The 26,262-nt window shown below is 50.2% G+C and overlaps 7 protein-coding genes across 7 annotated transcripts; 3 read left to right on the forward strand and 4 right to left on the reverse strand.

Annotated features, from left to right (window-relative positions):
- Positions 1-8,954: 8,954 nt before the first annotated feature.
- Positions 8,955-10,276, forward strand: ASPBRDRAFT_38578 (Rab family GTPase; the record flags this gene model as incomplete). The annotated part of the gene is made up of 3 exons (XM_067623961.1): positions 8,955-9,040; positions 9,157-9,220; positions 9,369-10,276. Coding segments are annotated over 3 exons (791 nt in total), but the record flags the coding sequence as incomplete, so codon positions are not given.
- Positions 10,277-10,697: 421 nt separating this feature from the next.
- ASPBRDRAFT_38579 (40S ribosomal protein eS7) lies at positions 10,698-11,871 on the forward strand. Its single transcript, XM_067623962.1, has 3 exons — positions 10,698-10,879; positions 11,224-11,306; positions 11,480-11,871. Exons 1-3 carry the CDS (start codon positions 10,724-10,726, stop codon positions 11,844-11,846), a joined length of 606 nt encoding a protein of 201 aa, XP_067483422.1. The 5' UTR covers positions 10,698-10,723; the 3' UTR covers positions 11,847-11,871.
- A 1,253-nt stretch (positions 11,872-13,124) lies between these two features.
- On the reverse strand, positions 13,125-15,215 carry ASPBRDRAFT_115544 (putative dynactin Arp1 p62 subunit RO2; the record flags this gene model as incomplete). The annotated part of the gene is made up of 2 exons (XM_067616907.1): positions 13,125-14,808; positions 14,875-15,215. 2 exons carry the CDS (start codon positions 15,213-15,215, stop codon positions 13,125-13,127), a joined length of 2,025 nt encoding a protein of 674 aa, XP_067483423.1.
- Positions 15,216-15,616: 401 nt separating this feature from the next.
- ASPBRDRAFT_116439 (uncharacterized protein) lies at positions 15,617-16,793 on the forward strand (the record flags this gene model as incomplete). Its single annotated transcript, XM_067616982.1, has 2 exons — positions 15,617-15,877; positions 15,957-16,793. 2 exons carry the CDS (start codon positions 15,617-15,619, stop codon positions 16,791-16,793), a joined length of 1,098 nt encoding a protein of 365 aa, XP_067483424.1.
- Positions 16,794-16,991: 198 nt separating this feature from the next.
- On the reverse strand, positions 16,992-17,660 carry ASPBRDRAFT_51832 (actin-related protein 2/3 complex subunit 5 family protein; the record flags this gene model as incomplete). The annotated part of the gene is made up of 2 exons (XM_067626804.1): positions 16,992-17,208; positions 17,302-17,660. The coding sequence occupies 2 exons, from the start codon at positions 17,658-17,660 to the stop codon at positions 16,992-16,994; spliced, it is 576 nt and encodes a 191-aa protein (XP_067483425.1).
- A 723-nt stretch (positions 17,661-18,383) lies between these two features.
- Positions 18,384-22,110, reverse strand: pmcB (putative calcium-translocating P-type ATPase(PMCA-type); the record flags this gene model as incomplete). The annotated part of the gene is made up of 4 exons (XM_067620470.1): positions 18,384-20,575; positions 20,628-20,770; positions 20,828-21,258; positions 21,322-22,110. The coding sequence occupies 4 exons, from the start codon at positions 22,108-22,110 to the stop codon at positions 18,384-18,386; spliced, it is 3,555 nt and encodes a 1,184-aa protein (XP_067483426.1).
- Positions 22,111-23,944: 1,834 nt separating this feature from the next.
- Positions 23,945-26,200, reverse strand: ASPBRDRAFT_203840 (FAD binding domain protein). The gene is made up of 3 exons (XM_067621683.1): positions 25,449-26,200; positions 24,889-25,379; positions 23,945-24,796 (listed from the first exon to the last, which is right to left on the reverse strand). The coding sequence occupies exons 1-3, from the start codon at positions 26,090-26,092 to the stop codon at positions 24,159-24,161; spliced, it is 1,773 nt and encodes a 590-aa protein (XP_067483427.1). The 5' UTR covers positions 26,093-26,200; the 3' UTR covers positions 23,945-24,158.
- Between the last annotated feature and the right edge of the window lie 62 nt (positions 26,201-26,262).

The raw sequence follows: 26,262 nt of genomic DNA on the forward strand, positions 1-26,262 counted from the left end.
CTTGATCCGGGATGTGCTGTGCAGTATGTATGTATGTATCTATCCACATACATACATACATACATCCACTTATCTTTTTTGTGGCTGGAAAACATAAAACGATCAGCTGCAGGATAACCCCGATCCTCAGAGACACAACCCAAGCCATAACTTATACAGCGACAAACGACAATATACGAAGTAGAACAGGGTCTGGATCCTCTCTTGCTCACACGGGAAATAAAAAAATTTGAACGTTGGAGGTACTCCGTGTTTGTAGTAAATTTGGTTTGTTTTTATTCTGCATGGCTAATGCACTCTGCCGATGCGGGCTGAATCATGGCCAGTCAGATTCTGGCTTCTTTTGCAGAAGGTCAAACCATGCTTAAACCCTTGAACCTTGAACCTGGTTGTGGGAACAGACGAACCAGCGAATGACTGAACCGTCCGGAAGTAAAGTAAAGTATACTTAGCTTGGTAGCCGGAGAAGTACTTCTTGTTCCGTGTTCGGGTTACTTCGGCCATTGATCAATCAATCAATCAATCAATCAATCTGCATCCAACCACCACCATCGAAAATCCTAGACATGTTTCGAACGAACACCAAGATGAACGTCCATACATGACAGGTCAGTTTTTTTTATTTTTTTTTTCTTCCCACTGTTTCCTTGTGCGGAATTATAGTGGCTTGCAAGAAAAGTTCGAAATGATTGATCATGAAACTAAATCCCAATCATGATCATGTGGCCTGACCCAAGCAAGCCGGTAAGCAGCTTTGCGACGGATACTCAAAGGATGGCAGGATGTATCTACCTATCCAATTCAATATATCCCCAACGCCCTATTCAAGATAAAGTCAATCAATCTCTTAGTCGCACCAATAGATAGCTAGATAGTCTGAACAATCAGCCCGACTATCTTGAGTAGTTAGTTAGTTGACCATATCAGCATCGGAAGGATCCCATCCACGCACCTATCCATCCATGCCTTGCCGTTTATTCCAATCCTTTTCTTCCTTCCAATGATCTAGCCTTCCAAGACCGACCCAATAAGAAAAACCACAGAACATCCATAATATCCACAAGTTAAGACACACTCTTAGCGTCTGCGGAACCCGGAAAGAAAACTCAACTTACCTACCTACGGAGTACTTCCCTTGTCTCCCTCCATTTCCAAAAAGGCAATACCGCCCAACGGTTCCCCTTCCCTTCTCGCTACTACAGTACTAGACCAAAGTACAGTTTAGTCCCGGTCCTTCGGTTTCTAGCGCCGTTCTAGCCTCCCCCGTAAACCAATGACGGAGGGTCAAATCCACTTCCTGTGGATGGAGTCGTGGGTAGTGGTAGTTCGCCTATCGAGTAATTTCCTCTTTTAGGGAGATGTTCGGGCCGTTGTGACGGGGATCATTTTTCTTTCGCCTTACAGTGTTTAGTTAGTTAGCTTTTGCAATTTGTGGGTTCGAATTCGTATTCTTGGATTTTTTTATTTTCTTTTTTTGGTCAAATGCGTAGTCTAGTATATACATAGTAAGTAGTCTACGGGACCATGACGGATGGTACGATCCGCGAGCGAACCATGGTTGGATGGGGAAGGGGAGAACCATCCGGATGGGCCTTCTAGAATCGTTCTGGAAGATGTTGTTGAGTTGACTTTGACCCATCTGGGCGCAGTGGGTGGAACACTTGCTTGCGTTTTTCTTTTGCTGATGTTTCTGTTGCTGTTGGCTGTTGCTCATTTTGGGCGTCTGATGATTGTCGGCTGTTGGGCCTGGATTCCTGGAGTCAATTGACGAGTACTATTATTGCTGCTGTGTGGTATTATTGTGTGGGTGTCCGTTCGGTTGTTTGGTTCAGGATCATAATGATAAACAACAAAAATGAAAAACAAGCTAAGGTCTCACATGTAGCCGAGGAGGGCTTTTCGGGGGTAAAAAAAAAAATCAAAACAAAAGGAAGAAAAAAGATACAAGTCATGCCACGCCATTGGATGGGATGGTCTCATGTCTCGGAATCTGATGTTATCAGTAACTTTACTTCTTACTGCTAAGGCAGTCGAAACGTCTTATTCGACCACAAAGAAAAGGCCAACTATGTCCGTTTGAATTGATTCGCATCATTGGCTAGTCGGAGAAGAGACGGAAAAGTACGAACCAGTTGTGAGATAAGGTGTAATCAGACATCCCAAAACAAAGATAAAGCGCCTACTGTGTGACTGTGACAGCTAGCTCAAATCCATCGGTTGGATTGAAACACGCGTACGCGCCAGCCTAGCAGGGTGTCCCATGTTGCGAATCCCGGTACATGCGTCGCTTGGCGCTTTGTGGCACTGTTTCTCCGCGCAGATCGACGGCGACGTCAAGACGGTAGCATGCTGGACACTCTTGTAGATACTCTCAGAGGATTAGAAGCTACCCAAGTGAGCAAGAGGTTGGGCAAACGTGGGCGGCGGCATTGAGCAGCTCGAGTCAGTCTAGAATTCCACTCGTCTCGATTGTTACTACTTTGCCCCATTGTGGCGAATGTCAGGAATAGAAGTGGTAAGAATGATGTAGTGGGATGGGCTTGTGGAGTCGAATAATTTAGCCCATACTGGGTAACGACAGTCAAGCGACAAGGTAATTTGTAATTCCAGCCACAATAATTTACAGAACACACGACCAGGTGAGGGAGCTTGCTTACCTGAGTATTAACTAAACTAACTAACCACTTCCATCCAGCCGGAGATGTCAACCCCCAGAAATCCGCACAGGGCTGCGAATCCCCCAATTTCTCGGGGGGAAAGAAACCTCCAGATTGCTCTTCGGGAAGTTTTAGAGGACTACCGGGACCCAGCGCAAATTGAGCCTATCGTTTACTAGAGTCTGGTAGTCTACGATCGTAGGACCGACGGGGGGAAAACCTGCAAAAATTGGCGCGCTGGTTTTAGCTACTCGCAGCTCCATCCGCGGTCGCGGGGGGGCGAACAGGCAGGACGAGGGCGCTAGAAGGACTAGAAGCGCGCGAGAAGAATGCGAGTTGCACAATAATACGTAACGGAGGCGGGTAGCAGTGGATTTGCCGGATCATGGATCGTTATTAGGGGCCCCACTGCCCCTTTCAGCCAGCCGATTTCCCCGGTGACCAAAGGAAAGGAAGAGGAGAGAGCGCAGAAGAAACGACAGGGCGGAAAAGAAGTCCAGTGGGAATTGATGGGGGCCAAAAAAAAAGAAAAAGAAAAGAAAAAGAAAAGAAAAAGTAAAGACAGACCATGTCTTGACATCAGCTCGGATTTCGCTTACCTATCTGACCTGTATACAGTATGTTGATAACTTGATTGCTCACTCAGAAACCAACGAGGCCAGAGTTGACAGAAACCGGTGCTAATCTCTCTGTGGCTGACATGAATCAAACCAGGAGAAATGGTGGGCCAGGCTAGGAAGGTCCATCAATAAACAGTGATCTTGGTCGCGAATAGTCTCCCGAAACTACTCCAAACTAAAGTGCAGCAGGTGACTAACTACCGGACGGAAAGCTTCTGGATTGGTTCTGGACTTGGTTAGGTACCTACCCTAGTCCTCCGTATCCCCGGCGGTTACTAGTCGTAGGGTTGAATGCCTGCTTGCTTACCCCATTGCCGATGGACAGCAGAAACAGCTGGTGGTCAAAGTACTGGAAGTACTTTCATAACATGCTTCGACGCCCAGGATGATTAAAGTGATAGCCCAGAGCTCTGGACCTTACCTATCAAGCCATCGTTGGCGCCATCAAAGTTCGATCATCTCGATCGTACAGTAGTCGAGCTCGATAGACAAGTGCGGCTATGCAGGTACTCCGGCCCTTCCAGGATGTCTAGCCGTGTTAGGGGTAAGCTACCGAACAAGGGTACGCCGCTCTAAATCTTAGCAGCCACCACTGGTAAATAATAGATCCAGCCCGAAAATTCAGAGACCCCAGTTCATAGGACGAGAGGCAAATATCAATGAGCGAAAAAGGAAGTAGGGAAAAAGAAAAGAGAAAAAAAAAAAAGTCAAAACATCTGCATGGGGTCATGCTGTGCAAAAGCACCCAAGAGCTACTTACTAACTATGGTATCCCATGGAATTTAGAATACGTAGGGTTTCCGGGAAACAGACTCCCCCCCCATCCAGGGGCCCCTGACTCTGGTTCCTCCCCCCCAACACCACGCGAGAAAGCATCAGGACAAGCCCCAGCGGACCCATTGGTGCTGGATTCGGATCCATCCGCGGGATCCTGTGAGCGGCTGCCTTCCCCACCCACCTGCACTCAAACCTGCCCGTCGCGTCCGAAGAATCGGTTCCTAGCTTCTGACTGATGTTCTCCGTACACCCAGTGGAGACCTCAAAATTTCTTCTTGTGGTGGTATTTTCCTTTTGTCATTACTGGTGTGGTGGTCGTCAGAATGATGATGGTGACTGGTAAAGAGTGGCTAGATCCCCGATGCCATTACAAATTTACAATACCTTTACTTAGTTACTTAGTCCGAGAGGTCCCTTGACTGTGTTGGGCAAAGTCTTCTCCGAACTAGGCCATGATCGATGGAAGTCTCTGTTCAGAAACAACCTAGGTAAGGTCACTTCCGTCACGGATTAGACGGACTCTTCCTGTGGTTTCCCTACAATTTCCGCAATGAACCCGTGTCTAGGTATCAGCCATCATCGGGAAGGTCTAATAGCTGATGGGGAAGAGCCATTGGAGTGACCGGGATTAACATGAGGCGACTTGGTCAAAGAAGCAAAGGGATGGAATAGAAATGAATTGAAAAGGTCAAAAAGATACCACCCATCGCCTTAGCCACCTTTTACTTAGTAGGTGGCTGCAAAGTTTCGTCGACGAGAGGCGTCACGACGTTGGTGACGGGGAACCAGAAACCCCTAAGAAAAGAAAAAGAAAGGGGGAAATGGATCGCACCCACTCCTTTCACGTACTACGGTACCTTACCTTCGGGACGGGAGAGCCGCCTAGCTATGCTAAAGAGAGCTGTTGCTCTACTAACTATTACTATTATTGTTGTTATTATTACTCCTACTGTATGCGTATTTTGCTTTTATTAATTTCTCTCTCTCTTTCTCTCTCAAATTTCTAGCCTTTGCTGTATTACTATTATTCTGTCATTGCTCCGTTTACACAGTATTCTAGCCAGTTTTAGCCTCTTACTCCCTCCGTGGGTTTCCCATTTTCCCAATTAGATTTTCTACCTTTCTTTTTTGTTTTTCCTTTTAATATTTTTCTTTTTGTGTTTACTTTTTGGTGTCTTCCGTATCTAGATTAGGTATCCTCTACTTTTATTACCATTTTCTATTTTTTTGACTTCCTACTTTCAGAAGTTTAGGTTCATTCCTGTCTAGGTCGGATTCACCCCCAATCTGAGCATTAAAAATTAGATTAAAAAAATAATCATCAAAGTAAGTGAAGGTCTAGTCACTATATATCTATGGGATGGGCCCCCTTCAACCATCTGGCTACTAAATTCTTCATCCATCCATTCCTAAAATCAATTAAACTCACCCTTCCTCCTCCTCCAGCTCCTCTCGTCTTCCTCCCTACGTACTTTCGCCCATTCCCTACGCCCTCGGCTCTATTCCCGATCCTCCTCGCCGTGACGTTACCAGGCCGCGTTCCATCCTCCCTTGCGATACGTCCAGTCTAGCTTGGTTTCTTTTTCTTTTTTTACCGGATTAGACGGAGCTCACTTCCGTGCTCCTTTCCAGGATCACCTCCTTGCCGGCTGCATTAGTCGTTCTCCGTGTCCTTGGTCGCTGGTTTCTTGATCAGATCGCGCTTGTTCCTTAATACCATCATCTGCACGTCTCGCGTACTTTTTCATCTCTCGTCGCTCTCCTACCACCTGGAAAAAAGTTCCCAAGGGGAAAAAAAGGGGGGAAAGAAAACAAACGTCTCGAACCGCATGAGTGTCCAAAGAGGATAAAAGAGAAAAGAGAAAAAGCGACCTGTCGACTGGGTTTAAGGACTCCACCCTTCCTCATTCTTACACGCCCATTTCTTGGTACTTCGACGTCGCATTCCTGCCCTACCCAGATCTGCTTACGCTTGCCGCGACCTTTACCACCCTGTCTCTTCTCCAACCCAGTGTCAGACTTGTGCGCCTTAATAAGGATCGCACTTCCGATCTCACCTGCAGCCTGCATCATTACCGCCTGTTCGCTGCCGGGAATCGTTTGGGTACCTCGCTAGTCGCTACACACGATCTATCAACACGACGCACAGTCAGAATACTAATCGAGCTCTTTTGATTTATTAATTAATATTTTCTTTTTTGGGGGGTCCGTCGTGTGTTTATTTAAATCTTCCTGTGAGTACACTTCTCCCCAGCTTGAAACACACTTCCCCTTCAAAACATCCGTCTTCGCTTTCTCTATATCTTTCCCACCGTCTTCCACTCCTTTCCAAAAGAGAAAATCCTTCAGCATCTGACCATGGCCATTCGTTCAGAATCTGCAATGATACTACGAGATCTCTCGGCCTTCAACATGGGACGAGGAGCTTACGACACTACCGGAGTCAAGAAGCCGGGTGCACCACCGCCGCCGCCTTCGACCCGATGAAACCCTTGGAGACATCTGCCAACCACATGCTGCTGTTTTGCTGTTCTCTCGAGCGAAAAAGTTATTTGTGACTTGCAACTGGCGCATGGCTCCTGGAGTTTGACGTGACTGCTATGAAGTCGAGCTTGTAAGTTGCCTAGACAAAGCATTTCCCCGAGTGGTCTGGTTCCCGACTAACAACGAATCATAGTTCCTGTACCACTACTATTTCCTGCTTTCACTGCGTTGTCTTTTTGCCGCCACTGGTTTCGGTTTCTACATACTTTCTAATCACGCCCTTTCCGCCGTGGACATTTTTCTCACCATGGAACGACACGGCCACCACCTACTTCTTTTTCAATTCTTCGATCGACCCTTTTTTTTCACCACCATACAACCTTTAATTCGCCGACACGAACCAGCTCAGGTCTATGATCTGTTCCATCAAAAGTGATTTGTCGAGATTTGTTGTTTACTACTTGGTCTGCTTTACTACCGGCGTTGGGAATAGACGGGATGGGGTTATTCTTTGATTTGGGATACATGGATTGATACCAAGACAGACTAGAACGTTGGACCTCGCGGTCAAATACCTGAATTTCATTATTTCCTATTTTTTCTTCCGAGTTCGTTATCCTTTGCTGCTTAATACAAATTTTTGCTTATAAATTGATTCTGGATTGTTCAAGGCTTCCCTGTCTTCTAAACCGTGTGTGCTTCATCGTGGTTGCGTCAAAGTGGACAAATTGTTGTATGCGTTTGCGCGTATGTGTACACCACTACTTGGTAAAGGTACAAAAACTGTTCATGAACTTGGATACTACTACACTGGCATGTCACTTCACAATGTGAGCACCACAACCCACCGCATCCGACGAGGGTAAAACTGCAAGTCAGCTGGATAGTAACAAAAAAAAAAACATGGGGAAAGATTCGGCAGCCGGACGAGAGACCCCGACGATGACATCTAACCGTGATTGTCTTCAGGGTTGTTGTTTGACGGGAGCCCACAGAGCGTCTTCAATTTGATTTGCCGGGGGAGGGCAGTGGCATTATCTGGGTGGATCCCTGGTCGAGAATCAAGAAGTTCGAACGGCGTGCATGTGCTTCTTTTCTTGGGCAGCCACCGGGTCTGCACAAATCATGTCGTGCAACGTTGGCTCCGTGACACGACTGGATGCCATTGGGAAGGGTGATTCCAACTGTCTGGCCGGCGATCATGGGCCGTTGGGGGGGAGAAGATGGCCTATTGGCACGTCATGCTCGGACGCCATGGCATGCTGTTCTGTCGGTGTCTTTGTTGTTGTGTTTACCCCGTGCCTACTTTGCGACCTATAGATATGCACCTTATGGGGTTTCGAAAATCCTGGCGTTGAGTTGGGCCAGATCGCTTGCCTACCAATCATAAGGGGGCTCTGATGGTCGGGTTTTGGAGGGTTTTTTTTCCTCTGGAAAGATGATCTGTCGCATTTCCCGCGATAGTTCAGGCCCCAATGATGGAATACAGTGTGAGAAAAAAGGATGAGACAGAGACAGTCTTCTTCTGCGTTGGAGCCGGTTGATGTCTCGCTGGGTATCTACAGTAGGTGTCACGGGTAATGGCGTCCACCCACGGACAGCGCGCTGCTTGTTTCAGAAAATAGTTTAGGGAGCAGCAGCAAGCTCCCATGTACGTCGGATGTATGTATCTACAGGTCGAGTGGGAAAATAACTGGACAGCAGGAAACACCAAACAGCCCTAAGCCCTTTCAGCCTGTGCCTCTCCGCTGTTGTCACCTGGTTTACCCGTAGAGCCACAATTATCTCATTCCTCTTCCTCTCTTGTAGATAGGTCCTATTCCCCATGGGATCAGAACTGACGAGACTCTGACTGGTACCTGACGAGCACTAAAAAAAAAAATAATATGACATTTATTTTTCAATTGTTTTTTCTGGTTGGAGAATTGCGGGAACATCCCGTGACTGCCCGCCCGCCTTGGGCGCGCTAACCGAGTCAGGCATCGCGCCGTCATCTACTTCACCCTCCGCCTCACTGCGTATCTACCTGGTCCGTAGCATCTCCCTCTCTCTCCCTCTCTCTCGCCGTCATTGCGCTCTCTCTCCATCACCTTTCCCCGTCCACCGCCATTTCACTCTGGTACCGGTGCGTAGTATCCGTCTCTCTCATTTGTCCATTTTGCTCCTCCAATGTTCCCTTCGTCACATTACCCCTGCTCGATTCTGGCCCTTCCCCCCCTCCTCCACGACTTCCTCGTGTGTCTTGCTTACGTCTTCAGGCTACTCCCGAGCAGTGCCCTCTGTATCGCCCGGCCTGAGCCGCCCTTTGCGAGCTGAAATCATCCTTCAGATTGATAATCATTCCTAGTCTGGGCTTGTCCTGCAAGACGACCTGATTGCATACTATTCCATTCATCGCCTTCGTTGGGCTCTCGAGCCATGTCTGAATCAACCAGCACAAATACTCCCAAGCCGAGTAGCAGCGTCAAGCTGGTACTTTTGGGTGAAGCCGCTGTGGGAAAGGTACGAGCAACCTCGGCACTTTCCTTGCTCTGACCTCCGCGTGGTACCTGAGTAACCAGGGGAAAGGGAAAACAAACGACTGACAATGAACGCAATGGTTAATGTGCCCATTATAGTCCTCACTGGTGCTGAGATTTGTCAACAACGATTTCCAAGAGAACAAAGAACCGACTATCGGAGGTAAGCTTTTCCCGACTGTGACAGTTACAAATCACTTCTCTGGTTCCGAAAGAGGGGAGAAGAAGATGATGATGATGATGAAGAAGGGAATTGTTTCCGGAAGTGGCCGTATCTCCGATGCTGATGTCATTGTCTCTATCTATCACAGCTGCATTCCTCACTCAAAAATGTTCCCTGCCTACGCGAACGATCAAGTTCGAAATTTGGGATACCGCCGGTCAGGAGCGTTTCGCCTCGCTCGCTCCCATGTACTACCGTAACGCCCAGGCGGCGCTCGTGGTCTACGATGTTACCAAACCGTCCTCTCTCACCAAGGCTAAGCACTGGGTTGCGGAACTTCAGCGACAAGCTAGTCCCGGCATTGTGATCGCTCTTGTCGGTAACAAGCTGGATTTGACAAACGACGGGAACGAAGCGGCTGGGGATTCGCCCGCTGATGCCGAGGGCGAATCGACTGCGGCCGATGCAGAAGAAACCGCCGGAGAACCCCAGGAAGGACAGGATGTCACTTCCGGCGATGCTCGGAAGGTGCCTACACGGGAAGCTAGCGCCTACGCGGAGGAAGAGGGACTCCTGTTCTTCGAGACTAGTGCCAAGACGGGCACGAATGTCGTGGATGTCTTTACTGCGATTGCCAATGCGATCCCGGAGAGCAGCCTGAAGAGCGGACGAGCAGGTGGCGCTGGCACGGGCCAGACTAGCCTGAACAGCGGTCGTCCGGCCGAAGATTCGCGGGTCAACCTGGGGGAGCGCGGCCCGGCAACTGCAAAGGAAGGGTGTGCCTGCTAATTTCGAATTGTTTTTTTGCAGCGTGTCATGAGCTTTTTTCTTGGGTCGTGCTTCTTTTTCGTATTTCGAAATTCCCTTTCTACTGTTCAGATACAATGTCAGGTTGATTACACGGTAATGTCCTGCGGTAGTGTTTTCCCGACCGTCAGGACCAGACTGACATGCGGCTTGAGCCATTCTCATTTCCCGGCGTCTTGAGTGTTCTGTTCTGCTATGATAGTGCACTAACTCCCTATCTCGTTTTTCTGTTTGTTTCGATGACTATGCAAAGTTAGTTTGGCGATTAAGGGAATGGCAAAGATATGTACAGAGAACCAGTCCGGTTCATTGCCAGTCAGCCATAGTCATAGATTGAGAATTCAGCGATACAAATACAGTCAATCCATGTATAAATTTCAGGCATGAGCCATTGTATACTCAGTGGATTAATTGCATACTACTGCATTGTTGGTTAATATCCATGGTTGATGCATGGTTGATGATCCCGAAAAGGGCAGAAGGGTCACGGGACCAGACATCCCCTAACTAGGCCCGATTGGGACTACGGCCACCCGCTAAGCGAGAGGCCGAGCCTCCGATCCCACAGCCGACCCAAGCGCAAATTGGAGGACGTTCAGTGAGAGATCTCCGTTCAACCACCAACCTCGACAACCAACCTCACGACAGAAGGCAGCATCCGCAGCACAGCCAGCTACCCGTCGCTCGTCTGCAATCATGGCTGCTATCAACAAGATCGCCATCAACTCGCCGTCGAGGCAGAACCCCTCCGAGCTGGAGACCGCGATCGCCGGTGCTCTCTTCGACCTCGAGAGCAACACACAGGACCTGAAGGCCACCCTCAGGCCCCTGCAGTTCGTCTCTGCCCGTGAGGTAAGGATGTTTTGGTTTTTCATTTCATACATAGCCTCGTCCGTGTGCAGATCAGAGACGTCGAGAGAGTTTGAGATTCGGAATTGCCAACATACGAGACATTATGGGGAAATATTCAATATCAAAGTGGATATTTTGTGTGTGCGGTCTGCACCTGGATGATGTATACGTGTGCTTGGGGATACATACCAGCATTGAGGAGAAAAGGAAAAAAAAGAAGACGAATTGAATAGTTCCAACGACCACCGACACTCTGATCTGCTGCGCAAACTGGGAATTCCACAAAAAAAAATAATTTGTTGCTCGGATTGTGCGCAATTTGGTATTGACTATCATTACAATAGGTCGAGGTCGGCCATGGCAAGAAGGCAGTCATCATCTTCGTCCCTGTCCCTCTCCTCCAGGGCTTCCACAAGATCCAGCAGCGGTACGATTTTCCACTCCACACCAACACTACCTCCACATGAAGCAAAAATATACACGAAGACCCCGGAATGTGCCAGCCACATCATATACCCACATCCCACACAACCCCGGAGTGTTGAGGCAAAATAAACGGGACCACCGAACAATAAACTGACAGTGATATCTCTCTTCTAGTCTGACCCGTGAGCTCGAGAAGAAGTTCTCCGACCGCCACGTCCTCTTCGTTGCTCAGCGCCGCATCCTGCCCCGCCCCAAGCGCTCCGTCAACTCTCGTACCACCCAGAAGCAGAAGCGTCCCCGTTCCCGCACTCTGACTGCTGTCCACGACGCCATCCTCTCCGACCTCGTCTACCCCGTCGAGATCGTCGGCAAGCGCACCCGCACCAAGGAGGACGGCTCCAAGACCCTCAAGGTCATTCTGGACGAGAAGGAGCGTGGTGGTGTTGACCACCGCCTTGATGCCTACGGCGAGGTCTACCGTCGGTTGACTGGCCGTGCTGTTGTCTTTGAATTCCCCCAGGGTGGTGCCGCGGACTACTAGAAAAAAGGATCAAATCTCTTTTTTTAAAGAACCTCTTTTTTTTTCCTTTTTAATTTGACAAGTGACAAATGTGACAAGACAAGAGACAAAAATTTGATTTGACTACTTCTTTCCTCATATCTCCTCCATCCTCCTTATTCCACCTGTCCTTTCCTCATTCTCTCTCCATCTTTTTATTTTTCTCATATTCTATGTCGAATTCTCCTTCAATCACGTACCATGCATGTGGGACCCGGGGACATGCAGCACAAGACAAAAGAAAAACAATTCTTTCAAACTACGATTTCCCCCTTTCCCCCAAATCATCCCGCCTGTTTTGTTTTCTTTCTACCTTGTTGCATGTTTTCCTCCCACACCCGTCAGTCACCTTATTCTTGCTTGCTTGCAGCTCTGTGGGTTGAGGGTTGAGACAGTGAGGTTCTGGTCAGGTTTTCTTTCGGTCGGTCGGTTCTGGTACATGGTTGTTCAGGGGGGTTTCGGCGGCGGGCTCCGGGTATTAGGGATTTGGCGGTGGTGTCTTTGTGGAAAGGAAGTCAAGTCAGATCAATATCGTTTCTTGAGTTCGTTTAGTCATTGTCATGTTAGCTTGAAAAAGGGGGGCAAGGAATTGGTTCGGTAGCAATAAGGCTAGGGAAAATACAGCTTCAAAAAAGAAAATGATATGTGATGTCGAGTGTATGATTTCTTTTTCTCTCCAGTTCCCGATCTTTATGGCTCGTGGTGCGATAGGCACTACACAAGTATACTGTAAATGAAGTCGTAGTGGTGACATATTGATTGTATCATTCTGTAAATTTGAACTAGATTCAACGTAACTGGACTCAATCCTAGTCTTGGTTTTTACTACTAGTAGTAAGAGCAGAAGGGTTACTCCAGTAGTAGTACTAGCTGCCAGGCTGGAGACTAAGCCTTATGTTGTGGGTTCAGTATCTGTCAACCCCATGTTCATGTTGTAGGTTATGGAGTACTATACGTACTAGTTCCAAACGTGATTTATCTACTGAGGAAGGACTATACTACTAAGCAATAGAGGTTATACTACTAGGTATATTTCAGAAATTCCCTGAGTAAATATTGTCATCATGTTCATATTGCAGAGCGTGTCCTACTATTACTACTATACATAGTATCGTGCTTTCCCAGAAAGCATTATATATTACACTGAAGTAAAAATGAACAGAAATACCATATATGTAGTATATCTAAAGAATAAAACAAGGTATCACCAACGTAATCCACAGCTCATCTATACACACAACGACAGACCGAAACATCTATCTACACAATCTCCCTCACAATCCTCCCCACCCCCAACACCATCCAATACGCCAACTCCCTCTTCACCGTATCATTTCCACTCGTCCCGGCCCTCCCAACCGCCTGCTCACTATCAATCTGATTATCCGAATCCCACTCCATATGTACAAACACCGGGATCTCCAGCACATCTTCATCCGGCTGCAATTGCTGATTAGGGTCAGATGTCTGTCCGCTCCAGTCAAACCCCGGGTCGGAGTCGGAGTCATCATCATCGTCGGAGTTCCCGTCCTGGTCGTCCAGATCATCATCGGTGGGGTTTTTCTTCTTCTTGTCTTTCTTAGTCTTCTGGGAGGTTGGTTTCGCACCGTTACTACCACCAGGTAATGTCCCGGGTACGACTTCCAGCACCACCGTAGTCCAGTTCCGTCCCTTGTCCCAGACTTTCCCGGCCTCTGCGACTTTCTCGTACACGCCGAGCCCTCCGGATCGGGATCCGCGGGGATCAGGGCCTGCGGAAGTGCTGGTGGTGGTAGTGGTTGCAGAAGCACCCTGGAGGGCTTCGTCCCACACGTCGCTGTTGGCGCCAATGTCGAATTGCGGACAAAGGATTGTTACTTTGGAGGCCACGCGGCCCGGAGTGACGGATGGCGTGGCGAGTGTGACGCGGACGGGGTCGAACATGTGATTCTTCAGCGTGAGGAGGAGTTGGATGGGTCGGAGCGGGGAGAGAGCGTCCAGGTTCGGGTTCGTCGTGGAACTTGAGGGCGTCGGGAGAACGGTGGTCGTGGTGGTGGCTGGTGAGGGACTGGGGTTCAGCGGCCGTAACGTCGGCAAGGGAATGTAGCTGAGGGCAATCAGGCGGATGCGGAACCGCGTGGACTGTGGTTTCAATTCGGGCTTGACTAGGATGTGCTTGCACGACTTGCATCGTTTGGACCGTTTTGTGCGAAGTAGCACGGGCAGCGGGAGGAGGTCCTCTACGAACCGGGCATCCGGGGATTGGAAAGCGCGTTGTTCGATGGAGGCGAGGCCGTCCCATCCGCAGTCCGGGGAGGACATGCGTTGGATCAGTGTGTCTTCGGCGTCTGGGGAGGGGACCTTGAGACCCTCGCTGGCTGTGAGGGCTTCTCGCATGACGGGCGGTTTGGTTTTGGGCTTCTTGTTAGCGCCGCCGTAGAGGCTGCTGAGTCGGGATGAGGAGGTGTAGAGGGACATGATGCGGTTTAGGGCACCGGGGGAGGAGAAGCCGGATCCGAAGTCCATGCCTAGAGGGTCGGTTGGGGAGGAGGATGTTGCGGAGATTTGGTTCTTGTAGAAGTTTTTGAGGGCATGGAATCGGGCATCTTGTGTGAGAGGAGCGCTGGGCTGCTCAAGGGGAGGTTCTTCGGGCTTGCTCTCTCCTTGCGATAGGAATTGCTCGTCGATGGAAGAGTAGGTGGAGAGAGGCGATTTGAGGTCCCCGAATGTCCGGGACATTTGTCTCGAGCGGGCGGGAGTGACATCAGTCATCTTGGACAATTGTGTCCGGATGTTGGTCGGTTTATCGAACTTGATGCCAATATCCAACGTGGACCACATGCAGTATCCGCAGGACAGAACCCAGGGGCCTTGTTGACTGGTGCCGCCTGTCACGACGTTTTCGAGGGTGTTGACGCCCAGGGGAGCGGTGCATATCGGGCAATTGAAGCAATTGCGAGCGCATCTAACATTTGCCGTATTAGCTCACATCTATAAGAGCCCGAGAACTTGTATAACCTGCTCAACCTACCGATTTCCCTCACTCCGAACCATGCTGCTGGGAGTCTCGAACAGACAGTTCGGACAGTACCAGCACACAATCTCCTCCGTTATGCATCGCGGGCACTTGATTTGATGGCAATCCTCGCAGTAAAGCAGCTGCTCCGGGGGATACAGAGAGAAATTGGCGCGAGGGGACCGAGGATCAAAAGTCTGTTCATCTTCGTCGTCGTCCGGGCGCAGGAGAGGTTTAGGCTGATCGGGGTTGGATTTCTGCGGCGACTCCCTTGATCTCCGTTTCTTGGCCGGATCAGGAACGGGGATATTGGCGCAGGGGCAAGATATAAAGGTGTATGGAAAAGGTCGTGACATGTTGAATAGTTTGATCAAGATATTGCTTATTGCATTCTAGGCGCATCATCAATAATCAGTATGGGAGCCCGAAAAACAACATCAGGGGGGAACAAGAAGCACCATACCTAAAACACCAGTGTTTCGAATCACACAAGACAATTCAAGCTGATAATTGGCTGCTATCTGCTTCCAGCATGCCCATAAGACCCATCACAGACCCAAAATAACATGTAGAGAGAACAACCCCGCGACAGGAGGACGCGACGTGGCGGGAGAAAATGCGGAGATCGACTGGATTTCTCGCCGACGTCACGTTCCGCTGCTGCTGAGCTGCCTTCAACTTTTTTTCCCTTTCCCTCAACTTCCTCCTCCCCTCCCCTCCAGCAAACCAACTCCAATTCATATACAGAGACTTCAAAATGTCTCTATCTAACATATCCCGACCAGCACTGCGCTCCCCGCGCTTCTACACCAAGCGCACACCCATCTACACATCATCAACATCATGTCCATCGCGACGCACCTACGCCAACCAAGCACCGGGCAACCCAGTCATGGAGATATTCAATCGGAAAACAAAGCACCTGCAAAAAGACCGCGCGGCCCGCAATGTCGAAGAGAGCCGCAAGACCGATTACATCAAAGATGAAGTAGCCATGCGGCTATGTGAGCGGTTGCTGGTATACCTCCACCACCCTCTCCTCTACCTATAGATCGAGATCACAAACATACATACTAACATGGATTGAAAACAAAAAGGACATCAAACGCACCTTTCCCCAGGTCCTCGATCTCGGCGCCAACAGCTGCAATATCGCCCGCGCTTTAACAATGCCCGACCCGGACCCCGACGCTCCCAACGGCAGCTCCCCACCCCTCAGCACACGCATCGGACAATTAACCTGCATCGACACCTCCGAGGCCCTCCTCTATCGCGACGCAGATGAGCCCTTTAACGACCAGATCTCCCTCAAGCGACAGATCGTTCCTGATCTGGAATCCCTTCCCTTCCCGGAGAACTCCTTCGATGCTGTACTCTCCTCGCTCTCGATCCACTGGATCAATGATCTCCCCTCGCTGCTGGCGCAAGTCAACTCTATCCTCAAGCCTGATTGTCCGTTCATTGCGGCCATGTTCGGTGGAGATACATTGTTCGAGCTGCGGACGTCGTTGCAATTGGCGGATCTGGAGCGGCGCGGGGGTGTCAGTCCTCATGTGTCGCCGTTGGCGGATGTGAGGGATGTCGGAGGGTTGTTGAATAAGGCGGGCTTTAAGATGTTGACGGTGGATGTGGAGGATATTGTGGTTGAGTACCCGGATACGTTTGCGTTGATGGGCGATTTGCAGGCCATGGGGGAGAATAATGCGATCTTGCATCGGGAGTTGGGGCCCATGTCGAGAGATGTGCTGTTGGCGAATGAGGCTATTTATCGTGAGCTGCATAAGGAGGAGGGTGCTAGGGGAGTGCCGGCGACGTTCCGGTTGATTTATATGATTGGATGGAAGGAGGGTGAGGGTCAGGCAAAGCCGCTGGAGAGAGGGAGTGGACAGTTGAATTTGAAGGATCTGTTGGGCGGTGGTTCCATTGGGAACTAAACGATGGTTATTTGTTATGATCATGACCACTGGGTTGGTTATGTATAGTATAGAATATCGTGTTTGTATAATATTGACGAGGAAAGGGAAATAAAAAGGGACATCTAGGATATCATCCTGACGAAGAACAGAGTACACACGAACCACACCTCCATCCTCAACATACAACAAACCAAATCAAATCAGAAAGCAAAAGAATCAAACAGTCCTCCGATCCGTCATGACTCTGACAATCGACCCCGTCCCCGCAACCTCCACCAACTTCTCATGCCAGTTCAACAACACACTCATCTGCTGTCCACCACCTCCCTCACCCAGATTGCGGGCCTGAATCTGCGAGAATCCCGTACTCTGCGGCGACATGCGAGGCGACTGTGCCGCGCCACTAGGAGCCGGCGCCGCCATGCCCTTATACCTATACAACAAAGCTGATTAGCATGCATGTTGACATTGAGACCACCGTCACTTCTCATCGTATAGGAAAGTGTGGGATGGAGGGGACCCATACAAATACTTCATCAAACAATCAGCTCTCTCCGACCCACCCTCACCGGTACACACAGCCTCCAACACCCGACTCATCTCCCCTTGACGAATACCCTGCAAGACCTCCACAACAGCGGCCAGATGCACCTCCTTTGCGCGGTCATCGCCGCCCAGCGGCGCCGTCTCGAGCACGTAACGCAGAGCTCCCTCGTTGTCGCCGCTGCGGAGGAGCTGGCGCACCTGGTTCACCACGGAGGCGGCGGCGCCGGAGGTCGTCGGGGCGGGGAGAGTGGGTGGGAGGAGAGTGTCCATGGGGAAGTTGATCGAGGACTCCGGGTCCAGGACGTCGATGTTGATTGTGCGGTAGTTGAGTTGGGCCATTGTTGTTGTTGTTGCTGTTGCGCTGGTTGTTTAAGGGTAGGGTTGTATATTGGTTTGGGTTGTGGAGGGGGTTATCGGGTTGTCAATTGAGGAGGTCTAGATCTGTAGGTAACATATCTGGTTAGTGGCTGTGCTGTATGGTGGTTTGAGGCTGGAGCTGGAGCTGGAGGGTAGGCAGCGTCATTACCAAGTGTCCGCGGGGAAAGGAGATGACGGAGATCAGGTAGTCAAGTAGACTAGGATGCGGTGGGCGGCTAGGAGGGGATAGACGTGGTAGTCCTAGCGTGGTGAGCAGATACAGTCTTAATGTGTCTGACTAGGATGAATTGGCAGCGTGGAATGGAAACGACAGAAGGAATCTGGAGCTCCTAGGAAGATGGTGGTGATGAATGAGGGTGAAGTGGCGGCGGAGAGCGAGTTGCGCTGGTGCGGAGTGCGGGCCGGTGGGCCTGAGGCAGCCCCTGTCAGAGCAGACTATTCAATACTAACTCGAAGCATTCTCGAGAAAAACGGATAAGTATTCTCATGAATTGACTTTTTTTCTATCATGAAGAAGATACTATGCTAGGTATTATAGATATCTATTGTACATATACTATCAGCGTCAAAGCAAACAAAATGCCACCAACTCCGTCCACTATCTGCATGCCCACGCAGGCTTAATCACTGTGCACTTATATGTACAGAAACTGGAAACTCGCTAACAAATGTCAAATAAAATCATCAAGATGTCGTGATAGTAATTGGAGGCACCGGAATTGATGTAACAGGCGCCTCCGGCGTCGTCTCTTTCTTCAACTCATGCAACGACGCCGTTCCTGCCTCCTCGTCGGCCAAGGCACCAGTGGTGTCTTGCTCTTCCTTCGCACCGCGCTTCACGATGCGCTGGACTGTTCTTTGCACCGAACGCAGGCAAGAGCGAGTCATGGCCGCAAGGTGGCTCATAGCACGGCCGATAGGCTTGAAGATAAAATTCATGCATCGGACGGCAAAGTCGAGCGCAACCTGGCATGGCCCATCGGGGACGGTACGGAGAACAACCGCCCACGGGAGGCAGCCCAGCGCGCAGATAATGCAGATGGCCCATTGGATCCCATCAAGACGGGTCACGCCGAAAGCATCTCCTCCCACGAAGATGATCATGATTTGACCGCCGACCATGATGCAGTTGATTCCCAGGAACCAGTAGTTGCGGAACATGCCCTCGAAGATGTTGAACTTGTTGTCCAGTCGTCGGTTGTTGAACTCATTGAAGATCTGCATCCACACAAAGGTATTGAAAACAATGGTGTTGAGCACCGTCTGCGGGTCCTCGGTACCAAGACGCGATCCAATTATGTGGTTTCCACCAAAGTAGAGCATGAAGGTGATGGCCAGCTGATAGAGAGCTTGGCCGAGAATCATCTTCCACATGATCACTGTGAACAAAGACGCACTCTTGGGGACAGGCTTGCGGTTGAGAATCTTCTCGGTTGGCGCATCGGTCGCTAAAGCAAGAGCTGCGAATGTGTCCATGATCAAGTTGACCCAGAGCAGCTGCACCGCGTTCAGGACGCTTTTGTTCTCACTGCTGTACAAAGACGAAACGAAGGTCAAGACCACAGCTGTGATGTTGACCGTGATCTGGAACTGAAGAAATTTGGCGACAGCGTCGTTGACGGCCCGGCCCCATGCAATGGCAGTGACAATTGACTTGAAGTTGTCGTCCAGAAGGATGATAGAACTGGCTTCCTTAGCAACTTCTGTCCCGGCAATTCCCATGGAAAAACCGACATCAGCCGTTCTCAGGGCCGGCCCGTCATTAGTACCATCACCGGTGACGGCGACAGTCTCGCCTAATTTCTTGAGCCGTGCTACCAGGATCCGCTTGTCCTCAGGCGACGAGCGAGCTAGCACCTGAAGACGAGGAATGACTCGATCCATTTCGGCATCAGAAAGCTGGCGAAACTTGGGGCCTTCCATGACAATCCCATCTTCTGTCTTAATACCACATGACGAGGCTATCGCACTGGCGGTTACAATGTTGTCACCAGTGACCATCTTCACCTGTACACCTGCCGCATGACACTTTTGAATGGCAGCAGGCACCTCGGGCCGGAGAGGATCTTGGATGCCAACGACCCCGATCCAGGTCATCTCGCGAAAGATGTCCTCGAATCTAGCAGTGTCCAGATCATCCTCCATGCACCGGGCGTCTTTCGGGGGCCAGCTTGGGAAGTCGCGGTACACTAGTCCGATCGTCCGTAGAGACTGACCCGCGTAAGCTTCGACTGTGCTTAAAATAGCCTGTCGGTCTACCTCATGCAAGGTATCAGTGGACATTTGGCCATGAAAAGAGTCTGTCTCGACCATTTGGGTCGTGCATGAGCCGACCAATATCTCAGCAGCGCCCTTGACAAGGAGACGATAGCCCATCGTAGGTTCCCGGTACACAACTCCCATGCACTTGCGTGCAGAGTCGAAGGGAATCAATTGGACAACCTCCGCAGAGGCACGCTCTGCAGTAACGTCCAGACCAAGATGATCTTTGGCCATTTGTAGCAGAGCCACCTCGGTCTTACTGCCGATGAACTCCCTTGACCCATCTTTCTCTTCCTCGAACGCAGTAGAGTTCAAGGCAATGCTATGAAGAATGAGATCACGCTTCTTGCCTGAATACTGCTTGAAAAATTCAGCAGGAGTCGAGACGTCAGAGGAACGCTCCTCGCCAGGAGTATGCTTGAAACTCTTCGAGCCCAAGGTCCCTGCCACAACAGTCATCTTGTTCTGGGTAAGGGTGCCGGTCTTGTCGGAGCAAATAACTGTTGCATTTCCCATTGTCTCACAGGCACGGAGGACGCGCACAAGGTTGTTCTCCTTCACCATTCGTGTTGTAGCAAATGCCAGTGCCAAAGTTACAGCAAGCGGCAGACCCTCTATAGAGTCAGTCAGTAACAGTCATAAGCCTAGCGTGGAGAGACTACTAACCAGGAATTGCTACGACAATGACGGTAACAGCAACAATAAGGATGTCGACGAACTCCTTTCCTTTGACCGCGGGTGTTGCAGAGTTATGTGGTAGATCCGCCACGAACCTGAAGAACAGAGCGAAGAACAAGATAATCGCGGCACTGAAAAGCGGTTAGCCAAAAACTATCATGTGAATTGAAGGAGGGAGTCGCTCTTACCCTGAGCCTAGCCAGCCGATCCAATTAGCAAGTCGGCCCAGTTTGACTTGGAGAGGTGTGGGATCATTTGGTTCTTGCAAAGACAGCAAGATCCGGCCGTATGTTGAGTACGGCCCGACACTTGTGACTAGATAGGTCCCAACGCCTTCAAGCACCTTGCTGCCTGAGATCATGAACGGGTCGAGTTTCTTCGTGGCCTTCCCATTCCGGATCAGCCGCCCGACTTCATGTCCATCAGTCTTCTTCATCTGGTCCGACTCTCCTGTAGCGGAGGACTCGTCGCATTTCACGCCGTGACCAGAGACGAGGACTCCATCCGCAGGAATGGAGTCGCCCGGCTCGACATGAAGAATGTCGCCGACTGTGACATCGTGTATCGATATCATGGAGACCTTGCCGGACCGGACAGCCTTGACTTCTCGGTCATTGTTCTGAAGAGGTCAGTAATGGTTCTCGCAAGCACTATCGCTCATAAAGAGAAGGTAAGCACTTACACGCTTATTCAGCTTAGCAAACTGTCTTTCCTTTTGCCAGTCGTTTGCAGCAGTCACGATGGTGACGATCAGGATGGCCACACAAATCGCCACTCCTTCGATCCAGTCGACTCCACTGCCTTCGCTTGTAGTTTCGTAGATGCCCAGAGACAGCGACACGATAGCAGCTATCGTCAGCAAGATGATGATTTTGTCGTTGTAGGCAAGCCAAAACAGCTTCAAGAATCCCGTTGACTTCCGGGCCGGCAATCTGTTTTGACAGAACACTCCTATGCGGTCTTGGAACTGCGTGCTAGACTCTGTGGTTGAGGTGATTATGTTTTGAGGGGCCGTTTCCTTGAAGGAGGCGTAGTCAGGGGAAGTCGCTTCTGAAAAGCTGATCGAACCCTCCAAGAGAGTCTCGTCGACCGACAGACCCGATGTCAGATCTGTCCGCAACCCCCGTTCCAATCCGTGCATGCCTCCGAGTGCCTGGAACGCAGCCAAAGATTTAGGATTCTGCATCTTGTTCAATTGTCCTGGAGAGAAAGCGAACTTATTGTCTGGCACTATGAAGTCCTGTTCGTTTCGAGGGTCGGGGTTCAAGGCATCGGCCACCGAAACATCATCGTACTCCATCTTGGTCGGGGCATTGGTGGCTTCAGAGTTGGCCCTCGATCTCACGGCTGTATCTGCACTGGAAATGGTCGAGTCTGCTCGCGGCCGTAACGTCTCGCCGTCCAGCGACGGGACCGACGTCCGCGTGTCACTCCGGACCCTGAGTCTGTCTGGCGATAGAGTGGACGCCATGTCCGTGGGTGAAGATGGTCGAATAGATGATATGCTTGTCCGTATTGAGTCGGATGATATAGGGTACTGCTGTTGGTAAGCGTATGAATATATGGCTCTTCCGTTAAACTCTAGCTCTATCAAACATACCGCTCTATCTGAAACCCCGAAAGGGTTCAAGAAGTCAGAGTGAGGATGCTCGTCTGGGGTCTGCATTGATGCGACCGGAACGAGATCTGATTTGGTGAAGACAAAGAGACGGGCATCAATCCTGGTAAATGCAGTAGTATCAACTTCAAAGTGTTGCACCTGCTACTGTTTGGTTCTGTGCCCGAGCGACACCCGTTATTAGTAGATCTGGTCTGGGGGCTGTGCTTCCAAAAAGGGTAGCCTAAAATTTAATAGTCTGATTGTCTCATATCAGATCTCTTCGTATCAATTCTAAAGTCTGGTCCGTATTATCCATGGCACTGAGAGAAGGGATTGTAATGCCAAGGGTTGTCCCAACAAGCACGGGTTGAGAAAAGGAAGCGGTTGCAATGCGAGAGGAAGAGGCTAGAAAGCATCCGGCTTTTGCCATACGCCAAAACAACCATGAAGTGTGAGTAAGTTGAGTTGACCCATATGCTTGGTAGCATCACATCGCGCTGCACAGCCTCCTTCATTCTGTCCTATCACCGACGGCGTAGGCCAAGGGGGTGGAGAGAGGTATCCCATGGATGCAACTAACGAGCGGGGGTGTATACCCAAGCGCTTTATCTTAAAAGTTGAAGACGCCATGACACCTCCACTCGACCAAAGCAAGTTATATTGCTCAGTCTAGGCGCCGACGGAGCTCCTGTTCCAATTCCAGCGTAGTCTTATCTCTCCTATGAGAAAGCAAGAAGCAAGAAGGAGGGGGGGGGGCGAGTTCTACCTCCGATCACAAGCCTGCAATCACATTGCAACTGTTCTCCTCGAAGCGCGCGTAAATCCATGGACAAATGACGCATGCTAAACTCTGAGTGGAGAGTTGCAATCAGCGCATACTCAAACTCAGCAGATGGAAATGCCGAGAGAAAGTGGCCCTTGGAAGTTGCCGCCGGGTGAGGTATAGTTCCAGCAAATGAGTTTCTAGCGGGCGGCTGCGCCTCATTCGTTTAGTTCGGAAGTCAGACGATTAGTCGGTCAATGGCGAGGAGTCACGACATGCCGTTGCCGCCAGTGATTTTAGTTGCGTTCCAGACTGCCTAGTGCGCATCGGAGATCCGGCCTTTCATTCGTCTCGAGCATTCATCACGTTGACTCTATCCTGAAGAATGTTTGCTGGTCGTCCCCCTGATGCACGGCCACATCTCCTGCGCCACACCTCTAACAAATTGTTCCCATTCGCCTCTTCAACAGATTTCGCCCCCCTGTGGCTGAGGAAAGCACCGAGATTCTGGAAAATCAGGTAATCTGATGTGGCGTCATGACTGCGACTGGCTGAGGCCATGTAAGTGACGAAGGCTTTTGAGTGCGGCGATTAAGTCATGCTGGTGCTGCGACTTTTCTCCGATGCGGAGATTGGATGCTCTGATCAGGCACTGCAGATGTGGCTGGTGAGTGTCTAGGCTTGCCGAGTGGATTTCAGGATGGCGAATATTGCATCTTGCCAGCTGAGATGGACAATTGAGTGAGGCTTAGAAGCTTGATCTGTCAATTGATGGGGAAATGACACTTACGGAGGCAACAAAGATGTAGTTGGAATGAGATGAGATGAAAGGTGGGTAAGTTGTCTTAGCAGGCAGCACAGTTGTTCAACATGAACAAACTGCCCGAATCAGCCTCGCCAATTATAACATACGGCTGGTAATTTCAATGTTATTCAGGTATTACCGGCTCCATTTGCTGTGTATAAACACACAATCGTCTATGTAAGTTCCATACCGTATAGTAATTTAACGTTTAGCATCAATGTCTCTGAAAGGCACATCTTCATCGTGAGCCATCCTGCGCAGTATACTCCGCACTGCGGAAGCATGTGCAATACTACAGCCTCCACAGATAGCCTCAAAATCTATAATCTCGTGTTGATTCATTGCCTCGGCTTACTCGTCCACGTTAGCAAGCTCAGCATACCGATTCCCTAATCCGCAAAAGCACTGCTTGGATCGTTCAGACCCCGTATCCTCTGATCCTTTTCTACCCAACACATCCTCCATCGCCCAGGCAATACGCTCCGCTCCAAGCCTCGCTCCCTCGAGATTGGCAGCACCGGGTCCCAGGCGAAGGGATCCCAGCCGGCCCGTCAAGAAAAGTGGTACATTCGACTGCCACATCAGGTCATCCGTGATGCAAGGCAATCCCTGCTTGGTTTCAATCGGATATTCACGGTTCATGCGTTGGAGCAATGGGAGCTCATTTACATCGGCCTGCATGCCTGTTGCAAAGTATATATAATCAATGCGAGGAAGGTCAGGGATCGGAGGATCTGTCGTAAGACGCCATGTGCGCGAGGAGGCGCAGTACTCCTTGCCGCAGATGACGGTGCGTGCGTGTATAGAAAGTCGATGGGCTGCCACATGTTGCTTCAGAATCTTCTGATACCGTGGCGTGATACTGCCGCCATTACGCGCGGCTTTGATCATCTCAAGGCGTTCTTCGTCCGTGTCTGCGGACCAGAATGCCGCCTTTTCAAAGTTCTTGAACTTGCCCATCCAATTTAATGCGAGGTCGAAGTGCTTGACTAGTAGCCATCTGGTCAGCATCCCCCACTTCTGAGTCTGCATGGATGGATGTATGGATCATAAAGTGAGGCTATGTAGCCTGCCTACTTACCTTTAAAATCCGACCTCAAAAGAAACCACACTTTGGTCACCCCTCGCCGAATGGCCATGTCCACCACCTGCGCTGACGAGAGTCCACCCCCAACAACCACAACGTTCGTCTCCTGACGTTGCTTAATCTTGGCCTTCACATTGATACTCGGGAACATGCGGATCTCCGTGCTATGACAAGCACCTTGCTCCTCATCACCGGACAGCTTGAATGGAAGTATCTTCGTCCTTCCCGGGCCAATAGCCAGCACCACCACACGACTATAGAACCGATTACCTTCAGCCGTAGTAACAGTGAAAATCTTGTCAGACGGCGATAACTCAGGATGATAATCGTAGGAGATATCGGTTACTTCGCACTGCCTGATCAATCCCGGGGCGTCCAGCCCATACCGCGATACAATGCTCCCACAATAATCTTCAAACAAGTCCGTCGACGGTGAGAAGTAATCTTTCCGATCTCTTTCATCAATTTCAACCTCACCAACGGCCCTGATGTCCATATAGTTAGCAAAACTGAATGACGAATCACTGTATGTATACAATGAAAAGATAACTTACTGCGCCCTCGACCTCATCTTCTTCTTCTTATGCTTACTCAACTCCTTTCCTACGCAGCCCGAAATCTCCCATAAATCCCTCTCCCTCCTCACCTCCTGCGTATATGCCAACATGCCATCCCGATCCCTCGGATCCACATGAAAGAACATAGGACTCCTCAACTGCTCAATCTCCAATGTCTTAAACGCTCGATTCCACCTCTCCATCCACCTGTCCCCGGAGCTATCCAACACGAGCGTAGAAATGCCCCCATTATCTCCTCCCTTCCCCATATACACTCCCTCGTCAGACGAAACAGACGAAGACAACGACGGCGGGGAAGTCCCAGAAGATGAAGATGAAGAAGAAGACGAAGATCCCCGTCGAGCATGATGATAATCCTTCTTGTCTTCATAACTTCGCCACTTCTCCGCCTTCACGCCCTTCAGTTTCCCACGGTGTGCCTGTACCAGCGCCATTCGACCACTGTGCTTGTTGATCCAGTGGTAGCGTTGGTGTTCGTCGTCTGTGAACATGGCCGAGGGGGTTTCTTCGCGGAGTCGTGCGGCGACTGCTAGGCCGCAGGGGCCGGCGCCGATGATGAGGACATCGAGGATGTCGGGAAAGGAGGAGCATGGTGATGGTGTTGTGGTTTTGCCTACCATGTCTGGCTGGGTTGATGTATGTATGTATGTATATAATGTGGGAATGGTGTTGTGGAGGTTTCGCAGGGCGTGGTTGTAGTATAGTACAGTAGGTTGACTGATTGAACGATTGATTGATTGCTTGCTCAAATATGTGCGTGTAGCAGGGTTTATATTCGACTACTATAGAT

The sequence above is a fragment of the Aspergillus brasiliensis genome, assembly GCF_001889945.1.
Source record: "Aspergillus brasiliensis CBS 101740 unplaced genomic scaffold ASPBRscaffold_2, whole genome shotgun sequence".
In the NCBI taxonomy this organism is placed as follows: domain Eukaryota; kingdom Fungi; phylum Ascomycota; class Eurotiomycetes; order Eurotiales; family Aspergillaceae; genus Aspergillus; species Aspergillus brasiliensis.

Excerpts from the sequence above, each read along its gene's own strand:
- ASPBRDRAFT_203840 (XM_067621683.1), bottom strand. The coding sequence starts at position 26,092 with ATGGTAGGCAAAACCACAACACCATCACCATGCTCCTCCTTTCCCGAC. Across the intron at positions 25,380-25,448 it reads AAGATGAGGTCGAGGGCGCA|GGCCGTTGGTGAGGTTGAAA; the intron begins GTAAGTTATCTT and ends TATGGACATCAG. Across the intron at positions 24,797-24,888 it reads TTTGAGGTCGGATTTTAAAG|TCAAGCACTTCGACCTCGCA; the intron begins GTAAGTAGGCAG and ends GATGGCTACTAG.
- ASPBRDRAFT_38579 (XM_067623962.1), top strand. The coding sequence starts at position 10,724 with ATGGCTGCTATCAACAAGATCGCCATCAACTCGCCGTCGAGGCAGAAC. Across the intron at positions 10,880-11,223 it reads AGTTCGTCTCTGCCCGTGAG|GTCGAGGTCGGCCATGGCAA; the intron begins GTAAGGATGTTT and ends TCATTACAATAG. Across the intron at positions 11,307-11,479 it reads TTCCACAAGATCCAGCAGCG|TCTGACCCGTGAGCTCGAGA; the intron begins GTACGATTTTCC and ends TCTCTCTTCTAG.